Raw genomic sequence first — 17,910 nt, 5'->3', positions numbered from 1 at the left:
GGGGGGGGGGGGGGGGGTCTGGAAACAAAGGCTGTTAAGACATGAATAAAAGCTGATGAGAGTTCCTTTGCCTACATGCAGAGCTACAAACCAGTCCACCTCAGCGTGCTGCTCGTCTGAAGTCATGTTCCAACAGAGAGATGGGCTCACCAGCTGCCAGCCCTACGATACACGACATGTCAGCTGTTCCCAGTGGAAAAAACACCCCCGTCGCCATGGGAACTTTGAGCAGAGCTGGATCGTTCTAGCAACTGTGTGCCAACTCGATCTGCTCAGGAATGATAGAGAGAAGAAGAGGCGAGCCGAGACGTAGGAGAGTGTAAAAGAGAGACAGACAGACAGACAGAGAGAAGAAGAGATAGAAGGGTTGCCTGAAGACAGAGAAAGCTGTAGCCAAGACAATTGTATTTATGTAGCCCAATATCATAAATTTGCCTGAGGGGGGTGTGCACGTGTACCACAGGTTGGCACTCGCAGAAGGAATGTAAGTCAGCTGAAGCAGAGGTGTGTCACATAGCACCCGTCAGCCCCCACAGCACAATCCCACTACAGCAGGACCACAACAACAGCACACTGTGTTTAACTAATGAGTATTTTAAGTGTTAATTAAATAAGAATTTCTTGATGTAAAATTAATTAAAAAAATAAAAATAGTGAAAAACTGCCGTCCCGCGTTTTCTTTTTCAGGGCCGAAGCATTGTATCCTACAATGTGCTGTGACAGCAGCAGGTGATGAGCACTCGTGGCCTCACTTTTCTGGCTGTAACAAAGCTGACCAGTGCAGGACATCAGCAGACGAGTGCCGTTAGGATATCACTTCTCATCGTGTGTGTCTGTGTGCTGCTCTTTGATTCCAGCCTCTCGCACACACAAAGCCACTAAACACGCAAGGAATCTGCCAGCATTCCCGTCAGACCACAGCGCACCGAGCCTGATGGAGCCCATATACGGACACAGACTGCTGCAGATCAGACTCCCCCTCTGCTGACTCATAACCCCCCCAGACATAGAGGGGCAGAGTCAACCCAGGCTACCGTATGGAGTATGCATGTCTGTGGTTGATGCTCCATCTACCCCCTAAAACTCCCATGACTCATCTTTTTGGCTCATTACCACCCCCCTTTATGTGGCATCGCTATGACATCATCGCAACCCCTGACCCACAGCCTGACCTGATCCCAGCATCTCAGGGAGGGAGAGGGAGGAGAAAGCTCAGAGAGCAAGAGGAAAGGTTCTGCACAATATTCAGGCTGCACTGCCACATCTGGTTCACATTAGTCCTGAGATGTTGTAAAGGACCAAACAGCACAGCAGGTCTAGATGGGCCGGGGGTCTGTCCCTTCCCTGTCCATCGCTCATGGTGTCCTCATATTTATATAATCTACCCACCAACACATGACCATGCTTGTGTGACTTGTATGTATTCTAGAACTAGACTAATATATTAGATTATTGAAGATAGTATCCGTGTATATTTCGACCAATGGGTAACAACAAATCCAAAAATACGTTTGAAGTCATTTGGAAACATTAGTTTGTAAGTATTTGTTTGTAAAACATCACAGTCAGTACTGTCTTGGTCACATTTCTGTAAAAAATTTAAAATAAAGAGGAAAATTTAGGGGATCATTACCAAAAGTTTTTTTTTTTCATGTTATGCAATCAATAAAAAAAAATGCTATTGGTTGGTACATCATTACTGGATTGTCAAGTGGCAATATTTTCAACTTAAGTGTCGATATTGGGCTTTATGTTCTGATAGAAATGTGTAACTGTCTCCTGAAAAGTTTCCTAAAAATATATTGTGATGACTAAAACAGTAAGTATAAGGGGAGACAAAAAACATTGTTTTTCATGCACTGGTCAATTTTGAGATTTTTTGGCTACTTTGCTTACTTCACATGTCTTCTTTCAGACTAGTGGAGAGAAAACATCCAAAATACACATTGAGTTTATTTTACTACTGTCTATTTGCGTCTGCGGTTTTCTCCTTAAGTCACAAAAAGTTACCATTAGATAATGCCTTAATTGCATATTTAAACATAACGTTTGAGAACACAGAAAAATACTGACATGGTGATATATATTGATTGAATGTTTTCCCCAATTCACATGTAGACTCTCCTCGCACACATTTACTAAAGTTTGTACATTTTCAGTTCTGTAATTGGGATAAATTACATTCTGTAAAGTCTTGGATTAAACTGGGAGGGAATTCATTTTGATTTAGCCGACTCGTTATTATCACTGTCCCTAAGACATTATACACTCAACATTATCACTGACCCTAAGACATTATACACTCAACATTATCACTGACCCTAAGACATTATACACTCAACATTATCACTGTCCCTAAGACATTATACACTCAACATTATCACTGTCCCTAAGACATTATACACTCAAAATTATCACTGTCCCTAAGACATTATACACTCATTATCACTGTCCCTAAGACATTATACACTCATCACTGTCCCTAAGACATTATACACTCATTATCACTGACCCTAAGACATTATACACTCAACATTATCACTGTCCCTAAGACATTATACACTCATTATCACTGACCCTAAAAGTACAATGGTGGCCAAACACAAACACAAACACACACACACACACACACACACACACACACACACACACGGAAAAGAGGGAGTGGTTGGAGTGACCAAACCCTGGTCCGACAGTCTGAGGAAATGTCACACATTCCACACTGTCCTTATCACACATACACAAACAAACTCAGTGTTATGTTTTATCATGTATTATGTTCCCATCATACAAAATGGGGATGAACTACATGAAACTTCAGCAAAACCCACAAAGAAGCAGAAACATTTGCTTCACAACTGTGACATGAATTCAGCTTGTAGCCTCAAACTTCCAAAAGCTGAAAATCATTGACCTGGAGCTCTCTCTTCTTTCCCTCCTCCCTTCTCTAACTCCATGCAACAAGCCACACTGGAGGTACTACACTTCCTCCTCTTCCTTTCTACTCCTTCCAGTCCGCCTCCCTCCCTCCCTCTCTTCCTTCTCTCCACTCCCTCCGCTGGAAAAAGTTCCTCCTGGTTTTTTAGCCTTAAAAGGGCAGAAGCAAACTGGATTCTGGCAGCCCTCCCATTCCCTGGGCTCTGGTTACAGACGGAGGGAGAACAGCACAGGACAGGGAGAGGGAGGGTCGAGAAAGAAAAGAGGAGAAAAAAAAAAAAGGGTACGGAAAAGTGCTGTGTGGGACATTTTTAAAAGCCCACACTGACAATAGCACCCACTGAGGATGGACGAAAAATTAGAAAAATGTTGAAGGGATAGGGAAAGAAAGAAATATGAAAAACATAAAAACATGAGGAAAAGTGGGAGCGGCAAGTAAAGGGACAGGCTAAGACAGGGGCCGAGGAGGTGAGAGGAGGACACAGGCATCACATAAAATGACGAACAAACTAAGGGGGGGTTAACAAATACCAGGCTGCGTTGATCAACTGTTTGTTTCCTGGAAACCTCAGAGAACTGCGATGAACCAGAAGAGCAGAGTTTGGGTTCCCGAGTAATTGATAGTTCTCGGCCTTGCAAAAAGGATTCAGACCTGGAAAAGTAGATCCCCACCAGACGTGTTTCTGTAAAACCTTGTAACATAATCGACAGGACACAAAGCACAAACAACTGCCATCATCCAGTGCTTGTTTCTTGATTTGATTAAAAAAAAAAAAATGTTTTACATTACAAGACACGCTGTGGCATTACGGTTTATATGCAAGGGGCCAATTTATTGACATATCTAACCGAACAATCGCAATATTTGTGACTGAGTTAAAGAATATGTTGCTTTATGTGTGCTTGTTCAGTCTGAACAGGAGGCATGGGGTGTGGGGGCATGTTTCCAACTCTGATGTAATGCAATAGCCTGAATACCACTGTACTGAATGGGAATGCGCACTCTGCTAATCCCCAGTATCCACTTGACCAGTTCCCTTTGGCCTGTGCAGACAGGAAGTTATGCTAATGATAATGAGCTGGCAGGAAGTGATCCGTTTTGACCCAACCGAGTGGCTAAACTCTCCGTTATCTCTCTCTCTCTCGCCAACATTCCTCTCTGGCCTTTGCCCCACCGTCACTTTTATTTCGTTTTTGAAATGTTTGATTACATTTGATGTTGTATGACATCCCGAACACAAGCAGGCTCCCAGTATACAGACCGTTTAGATTTCCCCCAATGGGTCTATACAGTTACAATCATTATCTGATGATGACTGACGATGCAATTGTACCACTCTTGGGGGTTGCTTTAGCATTCTTGCTGTAATGGACCCTTGGCTTAGCCCCGTCCCCTGCTGCTGCTCCGTCAGTCGGACCCTGGTCAAAGCTGGCCGAAGCTACGCTGTGATTGGCCAGTTTGCGTTTGAAGGGCGGGACTTAGCGAGGGGTCAATTACTCAGGGATCTAGGTCAAACCTGCATTGATGTTTTGGCCACCTAGGGGCAGTAGAAACATTGCTGTAAACACATTGTTGTCATATCATCACCTAACAAAGTTATATGGCGAACTTGTTAGCAAACAGTGGCTTATTTACACATACGCGTAGCAACATCAGCATCAATTTGGTTTCTAGTGACTTGATGAATATAAGTCCAATAGCCACTCTCCTTTTAACTCCGTTTTGGTCTCCACCAACTCCTGAGAAAAATAATTTTAGCTTAAACCGATAAGAGCTAAAACAGTAAAGTTGTGGACGGACTTATTTTTGCAACCAGAGGAGTCGCCCCTTGAAGGCCAGTAGAAAGAATGCAACTGTAAGACACTTCCACTGACTCAACTGTGGCAGTTACACAGCAATACCTAAAAGTTGGCTAACATGAGCCAGAAAACAGCAGGTGAGAATTTAGCATCAAATCCATTCAGTACTGTACTGAAATAGATATGTCAAGGATGCGTTTTATTGCTTAGGAATTCCATTTTTTCTACTGTAAGAGAAAGATTATATTATCTCATCTCTATGAAGTTACACATTCTTAGCCCCCGAGGATAACTTCTTCTGTAAGCTTGTTTATCTCATTCTTTCAGTAATATAACAGGAGGAGACAGCCTGGTCGTTGCCACACAGAGGTCTGTCTCAACCTGCATGTCTCTGCTCCCAGGCAAAGAACCGCCAGGTACAAAGTTACACCACAGCTCTGTTTATTTCACATCCCTCCTGTGTGGATGTATGACAGGAAGAGTTTGGCACAATTGCTGCCATTCATACTGTTTCGACGAACTCCACACAAGCTCAGTCAGGTAGAGATAAGGAGTAGTTTAGTGAAGGGGAATGAACAAATTAGTATGATTTATTATATTAATAAAAACACAATACATAAACTAGTGTGTGCTAAAGCTAAAGCTCCACCATAAACAGATTTATACCAGGTGAAATGATTGGTCCAAACATGGGTGTGATGAGCATTGGAATATGAACATAAGCTGACAAGCACAAGACGTGCATCCTCTTTGAACTCCTGATTTAAAGATAAACCTTCTAATTATCACAACAAATTAAATATACAGACGCATGCAAATCACATGCAGAGTTTATTGTGACATTATGAGACATGATGGAGAGCCTCAGCCTGTTTGACCAGTGCTACCGTCAGTCACTCTCCCATTTTCACCACAGTTATGGCTCTTTAACCGCGTTCCTGGCCGAATACAAGCGAGTTCTGCCCTGGATTTATCAGTAATCATGAGTCTGCTGCCGGTGCCAGATCATGTGGGATTTTGTCAAAACAGCAGAGAAAGAGAGAGATTACCTTTTGTGTGTTGAAACCTCATTACAGTGAACACGGAGCTCAAGTTTGTGCTGGGACAGTGAGGAGAGTCTATGCTGCAGGGTAGAGCCGAGTTTAGTAACTGTTGAGGTTTTTCTATCTTCACAGCCTGCTGAAAGACCCAACATGATAACAACTGTGGATCCATTTCAAGTAATAATATCCTTCATCTCAGTGATGCTAAGACGTGGGGTAACTGTGATTGAAGCTGGTGACGCAGACAGCAGCCTCCTTTTCTGAAAAGTGAAGCCACAGCTGAAGTGCCTTAAAACCTGCATTCTCTCTAATGTCCACCAGGGGGTCGACTCCTCTGGTTGTATAGAAGTCTATGAGAAAATGACTACTTCTCTCTTGATGTATTCCCTCAGTAAACATTGGAAACATGAGTTTATGGTCTCAATCAATAGTTTCAAGTCTTCTTCAATTGCTTTAGGGCGGGACTACCTTGTGATTGACAGGTCGCTTCCACGGCATTGTCTGGTCTGGGAGTTGTCCATGTTTTCCTCTCATAACTTTAACCCTTTCAGTGTGTTTTCAGTACATGAAGGTTAATTGTAACATTTTGGTCGCCTAAATGTGTCTTTCAGGATTCGGTTGTACTTAGCTCCACCCTCTTGTGTCACTTCTGGTTGCAAAAAACAAGATGGCGACGGCCAACATGGCGAACCTGAGGCTTCAGAACTAAAGGGTGACGTCCCGGTGACTACGATCACTTCTTATATACAGTCTATGAGCAGACCACATACAATAATTAACAAGAGTTTGGCAAGTGTAGGGTTAAGTAGAAATCCTGTTACAGTAGTTTAGTAGTCCAGTTTAGGGCAGTTTGTTAATCGATAAGTAGTTTGTCACTTTGGGAAACTAGTTTATTTGCTTTCTTTCAGAGAGTTAGACCAGGAGAATGATACCTCTCTTATGTCTGTGCATGAGCTTAGCATATAGCCAAGAAACAGGTAAAGTGTAAAAAGCATAAGTTGTTGTTTTACTGAGGGTATGTGGACCATCTTTTGGTCGGGCCCGGTAACTTCCACATGCAACCTGGTATATAACTGTCCATAAAACCACAACTTGTTGTTTATACACTTGGGTTTCTATATGGATTAAACAAACAAGATACAAGAAGGTAATTAGTGAGCTCTAGAGTGTTCTTGGTGATTTCTTTTTCTTTAGGGCAGATCCATCCTAGATGTCTCTCTCACCATTTTCTTGTCTTTATGCTAAGCTAACCAGCTACTGCAGCCAGCTTCACATTTTCACCGTACTGACAGTTAGTCTTTTATTATCAAGTACAAAAACATTTGCTTGTTTCAGCTTGTCTAAACTGTTCTACATAATTGTAAGCTTTGGGTTTGGGATTGTTTGAAGATGTCACCTCAGGCTCTGGGAATTTTTGACATTTTATAGTATAAATGACTAATCCATTATTTATTTAGGATTGTTCTTTGCACCCCTAGTCCAGTTCCACACTCCACCACTGTGGCCTTTTGGATGGAGAAAATGACTGGCGTGTCTAAAGTAACTGATGACAGTGTAAAACTGGGTACTGTTGTGTATCAAGCAAAGGAGAAATGAAAGAGGTGTGGACATCAAGATCCACAAAGGGCAGAAAGGTTTAAAGCGAACTGCTGAAAGAAAAGAGAGAGACAGCGAGAGCTTCAGACCGAAGAAAGAGGGAGGGACCCCGTGCATCAATGCTGAGCAGTGATGGCAGTTTTGTAATTTGTGGTAAGGGTTGCTGGCTGGGTGTGCCCACTTTCTGCTATGAAAGGAGGAAGTAAAAGAGGAGAGCGGGCTGCTCTCTCATCTTCAGATTAAATGACTCAACAGGAGCTGTTAGGATGAGGGTGAGTCAGCTGCAGACACAGACAGACGGTGCTGAGTAGGATGGCTCACAATAGTACAATGCCCTGAATACTACCTTACTACCACCCTCCAGCCATGAGGTGATCCATCCTCAGCAGCTCCACCTCTCCCTGTCCGCTAATGAAGTTTGGGGTGCTATTGTATTTGACATGAGGTAAGAACAGTGCCATCGCCTCACCTGTTGGCTGTAGAAGGAAGCAGCAACATGTGCGGTGGAAACCGTGAAGTGAGCCAGACATTTCCCCAGCGAGGGATGACAGGGACTCACTCATGTCTGACTCACACAGACTCGGTCACAAACCTCTTCCTTTCCTTCCAACCACAGACTCTCTGTTGATAAAGGTGTTGTCTCAGAGAGAAGCCTGTTGTCTGTCTTTACTCCAGGTGTGGACAGGGTAAAACATCTGATCGGGTTAGGCCCTCTGATGTAGAGTTGCTCCGATACCAGTATCAAAAAGGCCTCCTATACAGTCTAAATTACTGGAGCGGGTGTAGCAAGTATGTGAGTCTATGCACTGATCGGATATCACGTTACCACTTCATTCATCAGCTCATTTACGCTACACAGAAACAACAGCATGTGCAACTGTCGACAGAGAGGAGAAAGAAGAGAGATGGCTCACTACTTAGCTACCTCCATCATCAGCTCCGGAAAACAAAACCATGGCCGCTTCTGAAATCGATGATGGAAGTAGCTAACGAGTGAGCCGCCTCGCTTCTTTCCCATCTCTGCTGAGAGCTGCATGTGCAACACGAACAGTGCCGATCTGACAAGTTCAGGTTTCGGATTTGGTATCGGGAAGGAAAAAAAAGGTATCGGAACATCTCCACTCTATGCAAATCTCAACTATGAATCAAATTAACAGCTAAGATTTGGGACCCAATCTATTAAAGCACCCTTTTGAGAGCCACTCATTCACTGCAGTGAGGTGATCTATTCTGTATGGGGCAGAGATGAACACAGGAATGCTATGTTCTCCTTGTTTTGTATTACAGCTCAGCAGAAAAACAAAATACTTGAATTTACTTGCAGTAGCTGTAAAATCCCCCGTGTTGTGAGCAGGTACGAGGCTACATGCAGGCACAGCCCATTAAACCCAGTGTCCCCGACCGTGAGACACAACCTCTAATGCTGTGGAGACCCAGCCACAGCCCGCTGCACGACATGAGCACAAACAATAGCCCTGTGTGTCTCTGTGTGTGTGTGTGTGTGTGTGTGTGTGTGCAGGATCAGCTCTACTATCCCACTAGGCCCGAGTTACATCCCGGCCCACAAAGTTTGGCTCGGACCGGCCCAGCTCTGCTCTGCTCTGCTCAGGCGGCAGGGGAACACAGAGAGCCCGGGGCCCCCCTCTGCACAGTCAGACCCCCTCCTCCCAAAAACAACCCACCTCAAATGTGGACAGCCGGAGACAAAAGCACTACGCCCCTGGACTCCAGGGAAACGCCTGAAAACACACTCAGTACTGTCCCAGACACCGGCGACTCTCCTCTAGGCTTATTTAACACTTGTTCAGAGACAACGGTGGACTCCAGTGTGTTTTCACCTCTCTTTCTTTACAAGCAGACTGTTTTTTTTTTTTGTTTTTTTTTACTGGGCAGCAACATGCTCAACTTTATTCGACCCTGCATGCATGCATACCTGCACTTTTCTCTCCATTATCACCACCTATTTGACATTGTACTCCAATCTTGGCTGCTGCTTAGCACCACTCGAGCTCATTTCTTCAAGAAAACCTAACTGGTATGCACAATCAGAGAGGGGACCACCTGGATGAAGGTGGAGCTGTGTTACAAACCAAAAAGGCACTCATTCATCACACGCTGTGTGCAGACGTCTCTCACTCACCTATGGACACCAGCTTAATGTTCTCCTTGTCCAGGAACTCCAGGGCCACCGACACGTTCTCCAGCTGCATCTGGCGAAAGGTGGGCCTCTGGTTGTACTTTCTGAACATCTTCTTCTGGGACAGGACCTCCAGGAGCCCGATGAGCCGCAGCCCATCGCCGAGGTCCGTCTGCAAGTTGCCGAGCCTCTTGTTGACGCATTTCAGGTGCTCGTTACACCAGCGGGTGAAGGTGTTCTGCTGGATCTTCTTCCACGGCGCATCCTCGGCCAGGTCCTTCTCCGTGGCGGGCATTTCTGCGTCCTTGTCCGTGGCGAGAGCGTTGGGAGCGGGCGCGGCGCTCTGGTGGAGCCGGGGGTGTGAACCACTCATTTTTATGGTCTCGGCTGTCTCTTGGTTCGCTGGCGTTCTCTCTGGGTGGAGTCTGCTCGACTCTGCGTGGCCGCTCCCTCCTTCTCTCCCTCACTTCGTCGCTCGTCTGTCTGAGAGGAAAGCAAAAGAGAAGAGAGGAGTGGACTCAGTGAGACTGACTTATAGCCCGGAGACAGAAATTTTACAAAGAAAAGTAGGCGGTTATGGCACCGGAGAGCAGAAAAGGGAGTCATGTTGGACGGAACTGAAGGTGCACGTGACATGCTCGCGTAAGGAGCCAGCTCCAACAAAATGAGACACTTTTTCATGTCCAGCACTCCCACTTTAAGAAGAGACTGTCCAACTGAAACTTCAAAGATGGCAGTCACTGATGTAAGAAAGCACAATCCGCATACTCCTCAACCCAATAAGTAACATAACAGTAAAGTTGTATTTTATTGGACATTGGTGTGATGAATCCAACTTTACAGCCATTTGAAATATACATACGTAGAGATGTCATGTATTTGAGCCTACTGCTCACAAATATTTAAAGTGTGTTTAAAGGTTTTTGTCTACCGGACTATGGATGCTATGGAAGACGATTAGGGCCACGTGGAAAATGTATTTGAGTTATGAGATCATCAAAAATGCTCCATGGGCCAACCCCAATGTCCCCCCTCCCTAAGGCCTTAGGTCCTGAACCCTCAGGGACTTAACTGACATCAACTGATAAATGGTTGAAAAATATCCTAAGAAGCAGACAGCACCCACAGAGACATTTCACGACAATGCCAAAACGTGTTATGTACACTTGTGGGGTTTTATTTGACATTTTTAACTGCCTGATTTGAAAGTCATCCAGGCTTACAGGATGTACGAGAGGTATTTTTTTTGTCAAAAGCAGCATCACTAAGCAAAATTAAAACAAAAAATGGTTGATGAAATAAACCAGGTGTGCAATATGGCCGCTGCTTGCATTCATCTGATTTCATGTGTTGTTGTTTTTTATATGTAGCCTACCATTTTTATACCTTAATGTTAATGGAGTGTTTCTGTGCCCCCAGTAACCCTGTGTTTTAATGTCACAAAGCTGAATTGTGGGTAATTCCCTCAGGAAAATGGAAAGGGCCCCCACGCACTTGCTGATTTGACAGAGGGACAGCCCCAAACCGTCAGCGGGAACACGCCTCAAAGTCTGAGTCTGTGAGTGTGGACATTGGGATTTGTCTGATAAGATGCTCTATAATAAAAGGTGACGCATTACAATTACAGCTGTACTGCCTGTCTCCTAAGTGGGCGTGGTCTGATGTATTTCTATTACCTAAATTAGTTTGCTAGAGCTTAACATTTCGACACAGTTTGGCTGACGTTAACACTAGACTGGTGCCGATCTGGCGAGAGTGTGTTGCTGAGACACACAGGTCTTGAAAAGGAATTCTGACTTTAAACTCAAATACATGTTTCACACGTGGCACTAATATTCTTCTGTAGGAAGCTGCAGTGAAAAGAATTCCCAGCCCTGACGTATCCCTGATTATTTGGGGATAGTCCTATCCCTCTTCCTCCTCCATCCCATCTTTTTTCACAGTACCGCTGTGGCTATTGGAGGAAAAGGGGGTTGTTTTCTGAGCCGGTAGAAACAAGGTGACACTGTGGCAGACATACAGAGATCAAGGCCCCATGTTCAGGGTCCCTGTTTAGCTCTTCTAATGTGCATGTTGATGAGTCCCGGGGAGCAGAGGAATAAATATTTGAGAGATCCAGTGGGATATGAGCACCAGCGACTCCCCAATAAGGTCACACAGATATGTTTGTTTGTGTCTGTTGGTTTGCATGCAGCTCTGTTCAACTTTCCTTTCCTGTGCAGAACCTTGTTTGTGTCTGCAAGCATGGACAGTGTGCTTATCTGTGGGTATATTGTTGGAGTATGCAGCCTAAATGTCAGCCTTCATCCCTGTGCATGTGTGTGTTTGTGTCATGTCACAGTGTGTGCAGCCTTATCTTTACAGAGGTTACAGTGTCTAGACACCAGCCTCTACCCGCCACCTCTGTTTGTCTTCACTGTAGCTTACTGACCAAACAGCCAGATGAGATCAGACTCCAAGTGTGCACTATATAATGGAGGAGGGGGTGGGGGGTTGTTTCATGAACTGAAGTGACAGTACAAATAGGAGATAAAGAGGGGATGAGGTGGCAAATATTATCATCCAGATGTCTTGCACGTGTTCCCATTGTCATTTCTGTTCTGTTGTCATACAACATAAAGCTCCTGGGAAAATGATTAGAAGGGACGCTCAGCCCATTCTACACATGATGTTCAGTTTATAGCTATGGGGGACAGCTTGCTCAGCCTGTGGAGACAGTTGTGTGATGTCCTCTGTGGCTCTGAAGAGACCTTTCTAAACTCTGAATGTGTGCTTTTGCACAAATTTGACCGCTGGACCGTGTGCGGTCTGCGTTTATTTGCCCCACACAGCCGATGTACAGACTGTATGAACATTAGCTGTAAGCTAGCTAGCAACATGCTCATCGGCTGTGCGTGGTGTGTGACAGCTCAGCCTCAGGCTGATCTCAGAGCTCATCAGGAGCTCCAGTTCTTTCTGTTCTTTCTCTTCAGTCTCTCTTCGTCTTCTTCTCGTCTCCGTATGTTCATGCAGCAGATTCTTCAGGTTTGCTTTGCGTTCTGTCAGAACACCATCTCGCTGTATGAGATTGTCATGAGAATTCAAATATTAGACAGAAAACCTGTGTTATAAAATGAGGGTGTGGAGTTGCATTATGGGAATTGTAGGATCCAGCCCTAAAGTCAGGATATCCCGACCTCTGCTGCTTCCCTTTTGACCATTGTTTTTTAAATCTATTATTCACAAGTCCCCTAACTTTGTGAGCTGGAGTGCTCCTTTAACATGACTAGGTAAAAAACTAAATTTCGTGCTGGGACTAACGGAACAGCAGTCGTAAAGACAGAAAGAGAGATGTGACTCTGCAGCTTGTCTGACTAAGCGAGGAGCTCAGTGCCAGGAGCCACAGTGAGGCCTGGAGCCACCAAGAGGGCTTTTCCTGTGTGTGTACGTGTGTCTGTGTGTGTCTGGTAAATGGAGAATCTTAAGAATGCCCCTCAACCCCATAACAACCCTGACACCCCAATAAAAGAGCCCTATCATTGTAACACACACACAGATACAATCCGGCACTAGCATGCTTTTCCGTTCTCTGGGCTATTTAAAATAATAGAACAATACATTTAGATAGTTTGGAGTAATTCAGCTCTGTTCCCTGTAGGCACGTCATTTTCATTCATTACGTACATGTATACTTGCAACAGTTTACAGGCTTTGGCCCTAATTAAAATGGAAAAGTTATGATGACAGTGGATGCCGATTGTGGCAGAGCAGGAAGGCAGGGCAGATTAACAGCAGCAGAATTTATTGGAAAGCTGACATGAGGAACTTAAGACACAGACATAAAGCTGTAAGTGAATGGATACATTGAAACAGACGTGTTTAGAGGTATCCTCTGTGGGTTTAATTCATACTGAATTTCAGAAAGCACAAGAAAGTAAGTAAGAGTGATACAACTGGTGAGATATTCACTTGTGGTCTATTGTTTCAATGGAATTTGCCAAATAAACAGGGGACAAAACACGGGGGCGGGGACAGAAGGAGCTGACTAAGACACATTAAGATGTCTCAGGATCTGAAGAGCAAGCTGTCCTCTCTGGCTTGTCATCTGGCTCCCTCTAGTGAGTATTTATAGTACTACATCTTCCAGTTTCTGTCTTTGAATTGGCTCATCTGCTACATTTTCTTTCCTCACTGTTTTGGAAATTGCACTCTTTTCATGTCCTCTTGGCACTTCTGCTTTTCTAAACGTATCTACTTGTTATTTGCCCCCCCCCAATTGCAAAAATAATAGTGATCTTTACATACATAATAATAGTTGTAATGTCCATATATATACAGGGAAATAAAAGTAACTAAGTACATTTCTTAAGTATATATATATAGGTACAAGTCTGTGGTACTTTACTTGAGTATACATGTTCTGTTTACATTTCTTTACAATAGCACTCCACTACATTAAATATTGTACTTTTTACTACACTACATTTAATTGCCTGATTGATTAGCTGTACTTAGTAGAGATGTTCCGGTACCATTTGTTCCTTTCCGATACCAATTCCGAAAGCTGGACTTTTGCAGTGGCCGATACAGAGAAATTTTCTCTCTGATATTCATATTGCTGTGAAAACATCTCCTTTAAACAACTAGATTTATTCAAGTTTCTCACCAAAAACTACATTTTACAAGACTACTTGTATACACATCATGATAACGTTACATGAACCTTCGCTCAATACTCATTTTCACTGAGTGGCGCTTGAACGCATCATAACGTTCGCTGTAAGCTCTATTGTATAGTCAAGCAGCATTGTGCTGCTAACAGCTCTCATTAACTAGCTCTCCTCCTGCTGATTTCAACACAGATGTATTAATATTGTAGCATTATCAGGGTAGAAATAGGGTGCGCAAGGGTTTTTAACCAGGTGTGTGTAGTCCTACCATGCACATGTGCAGTAGCTCTTGGGCAGGATGTACGGATCGGGAAGCGAGTGACACATGACATAAATGAGCTGTTGAATGATACGATAACGTTGCATTCAAAATATATTAGGAGATTATATAATACGATGCTTAAATTATTTTGCATTACGATTAAACTACTGTATAAAGTCCCTAATAGTGTCTGCACATGGACACATTACAACATCAAGTAATGCTTTTCAAGTGAAAAGATCTAAGTTATTTTGTGAAACACTGACACAGTACAGTCCTCACGGTACTACTTTAGTTACTGACCAGTTTTTCATCTACATGAGACAGTTACTTATATCAGTATTCACCTTCAGTTATGTTGACATGGTCAACGATGAAGTCTAATCCAGCAAGGTTTGGTTTAGGCACAAAAATCCCTCGGTTAGGTTTAGAGAAAGAGTAAGGATAGGTTACAAATCACAGCTAGGGTTAGGGTTATGGCAACATTGTGGTGTGGGCTCCATTTAGCCCACTATTTCTCTAAGTTTATGTGAGCTTTGTAGTCATGGTTACCATAAGAATGGTTACGGTTAGGGAATAATGTTATCTTATAGCTTGTTTGTTTGATCTGTACAAAGGTGTTCTGGGTTTTATTGGTGGACTATGCAGTGACTACCGCTAGTCTCTGCTGTGATGCCTGACATGTTTATTTGAATTAGTTTAACTTTGATTCTGAATCTACTTTGCTGTTGAGAGGATTGATACTACCCTTCCTACAATTTTGCCTAAATATGAAACTACTGTTGTGCCTATTCATTATGAAAGAGCGATGGCCAATGGAGAAACTCCAACCCTCGATCAATCAATGGTGTAACCACTCACTTAAGCCTCGGTTATACTCAGGCGCTTATAACTACAGACGCTCAGTAGCAAAGACAGTTCAGAAAGGAGACACCACACTGAGACTCAATTTCCTGTCACGTGGGTTTTGCCACTGCCCCACCCATTTAGGAGACATACCATTTAAAACCATTGCGGAGCTTGTAATGCGTCATTTTTGTTATTGAGCATCTTTCGTAGTAGTTCCATTAAAGCCAAAGTTACACTTGCGAGTATGTGAGGGTCTGCGTAACATAAAGTTCATCATCAGAGTATCAGAATTGTGTACCAGCAATTGTGAACCTATAGCCTGAAAAATATAGTGCTTATTTTAAAGAACAAACAACATGGAATGCCATTTTTAATACAGCATCAGCCTGCAATGATGCTACTGTTAGTACATCAGCCTGCAATGATATTAGTACAGTACCAGCCTGCAATGATACTACTATTAGTACAGAACCAGCCTGCAATGATATTAGTACAGTACCAGCCTGCAATGATACTACTATTAGTACAGAACCAGCCTGCAATATTAGTACAGTACCAGGCTGCAATGATACTACTATTAGTACAGTACCAACCTGCAATGATACTACTATTAGTACAGAACCAGCCTGCAATGATATTAGTACAGTACCAGCCTGCAATCATACTACTATTAGTACAGAACCAGCCTGCAATGATATTAGTACAGTACCAGCCTGCAATGATACTACTATTAGTACAGTACCAACCTGCAATGATACTACTATTAGTACAGAACCAGTCTGCAATGATATTAGTACAGAACCAGCCTGCAATGATACTACTATTAGTAAAGTACCAACCTGCAATGATACTATTAGTACAGAACCAACCTGCAATGATACTACTATTAGTACAGTACCAACCTGCAATGATACTACTATTAGTACAGTACCAACCTGCAATTATACTACTATTCGTACAGTATCAACCTGCAATGATACTACTATTAGGAGAGAACCAACCTGCAATGATACTATTAGTTCAGTACCAGCCTGCAATGATACTACTATTAGTACAGTACCAACCTGCAATAAAACTACTAACAGTAGTACATTACCAGCCTGCAATGCCAACAACCTTCTCATCATCACTCACCACACCCGATCAGCCACAAGCTGAGCAGCGCAGAGCAGAGCTCAACAAAGGAAGTTAGATGAACGTTGCATGAAGCACCACTAACCACAAGACGCACACATAGAGTGATGCGAGGAAAGAGAAAGAAGTGAGATGCACAGATTACAGCAAAGCCATGGCTTCTGCCTCTGTGTGTGTGTGTCTTTTGGTGGCACTTGTCGGGTGAATGTAGGCCAAGAAGTGTCAAATATTCAATATTCAAAGCCTAGAATCTTCAAACACATTTTTCTTAACCGTGTTTTAGACGAAGGGTGTACCGGAATGTTCTGACCAAACAGCATGAAACCATGCCAGAAAAGGTTGGAATCAACTTCACCATGGGAATAAAAGAGGCACGTTCCAACCTTTCAGTCTGTTTTAAGAAAATGAAAAGAGAGGAGTAACATTGGGGTTAAGATAATGATGAATTTGGGGGCAGATATCATCACGATTTCCAATTGAGACAGTTTTACTCATGACAGTAATACAATTAATCTTATTAGATTTACCTGATCAGATTCAGAATCAGCTTCATTGGTCTAGTATGTGTGCACAGGAATTTAACTATGTTTTTTTTGCATTTCTCCCAATACACTAACAAAAAAACAGCTGTGAGCTGGATAAATAAAGGTAAAGACGAGACAGGACTGTTATGTAAATGTGTGAAAAAAAGGTGTGTAATTAATTAATGTGCAATGATCAGTTCAGAACACCAACCAATGAATTATGTTCTTCTGGAGGGACATATTTTACCATCTTTTTGGATGATTGAAGTCCTGAAGTCACACCCCACCCATGATAAAGCAACAATGTGCCGTAATGATATTAAAAAGGGTATTTGTGTCGAAATTAATAAGTGAAAACAAGCAACATATACAGTAAATACCTAAATAAAACACACATATGGTCTCTGGTTTCTTTATGAAATAACCAAATATATTTTCTGCACCTTTGTCATCATTTTCATCTCAACATGTATCGTGTTCAGCTTTTTATTGATTTTACTGTTGTTTTATTACCATTTGTCATCATAATATTCAAATAACTGATCGCTTTCTTTTAAATGTACGTAAAGCCCTTTGCAACTTGTTTTGAAAAGTACTTTATAAATATTGGCATTATATTATTATATACATATATACACATGTGTACAGTACATACATAGGCTAGACACACACATATTTAAACATTAATGCTTCTTTAGAAGTTCCAACAAGTTGTCTTACTTTAAATGTGTTAAATAAAGTATGGCTCCGTCATTTGATCGATCACAAACAATTCATAGAGTAGAAGGTATAAAAAGCTAAATAGATTTAGAAATGTGAGGGTCTAAAAGTCTTCACCTGGCTATGAAGAAGAGCTTTAACAATAAAAGCAAGTTTGTATGAGTGAAGACCCGCAGTGACATGCTGCATGTTCAAAACTCATGAAGGCCAGTTTTTATTGTTAAAGCTCTTCTTCATAGCCAGGTGAAGACTTTTAGAC

At 42.7% G+C, this 17,910-nt stretch overlaps 1 protein-coding gene across 2 annotated transcripts in view; it reads right to left on the bottom strand.

The window, feature by feature from the left end:
- Nucleotides 1-17,910, bottom strand: part of LOC116399517 (filamin-A-like) — a 32,067-nt gene that overhangs the window by 13,179 nt on the left and 978 nt on the right. The window contains exon 2 of one of the 2 annotated variants that reach the window (XM_031876730.1): nucleotides 9,517-9,996. In XM_031876730.1, coding sequence (XP_031732590.1) covers nucleotides 9,517-9,886 — 370 coding nt within the window. In that variant the 5' untranslated portion in view covers nucleotides 9,887-9,996. The remainder of the gene's footprint in view (nucleotides 1-9,516; nucleotides 9,997-17,910) is intronic. The other variant, XM_031876731.1, reaches the window with a different exon arrangement.

The sequence above is a fragment of the Anarrhichthys ocellatus genome, unplaced genomic scaffold, assembly GCF_004355925.1.
Source record: "Anarrhichthys ocellatus isolate YVR2014 unplaced genomic scaffold, GSC_Weel_1.0 scaffold114, whole genome shotgun sequence".
NCBI classification, from domain to species: Eukaryota; Metazoa; Chordata; class Actinopteri; order Perciformes; family Anarhichadidae; genus Anarrhichthys; species Anarrhichthys ocellatus.
The sequence above is the reverse complement of the archived record's forward strand: the minus strand, read 5'-3'. Positions and strand labels throughout refer to the sequence as shown.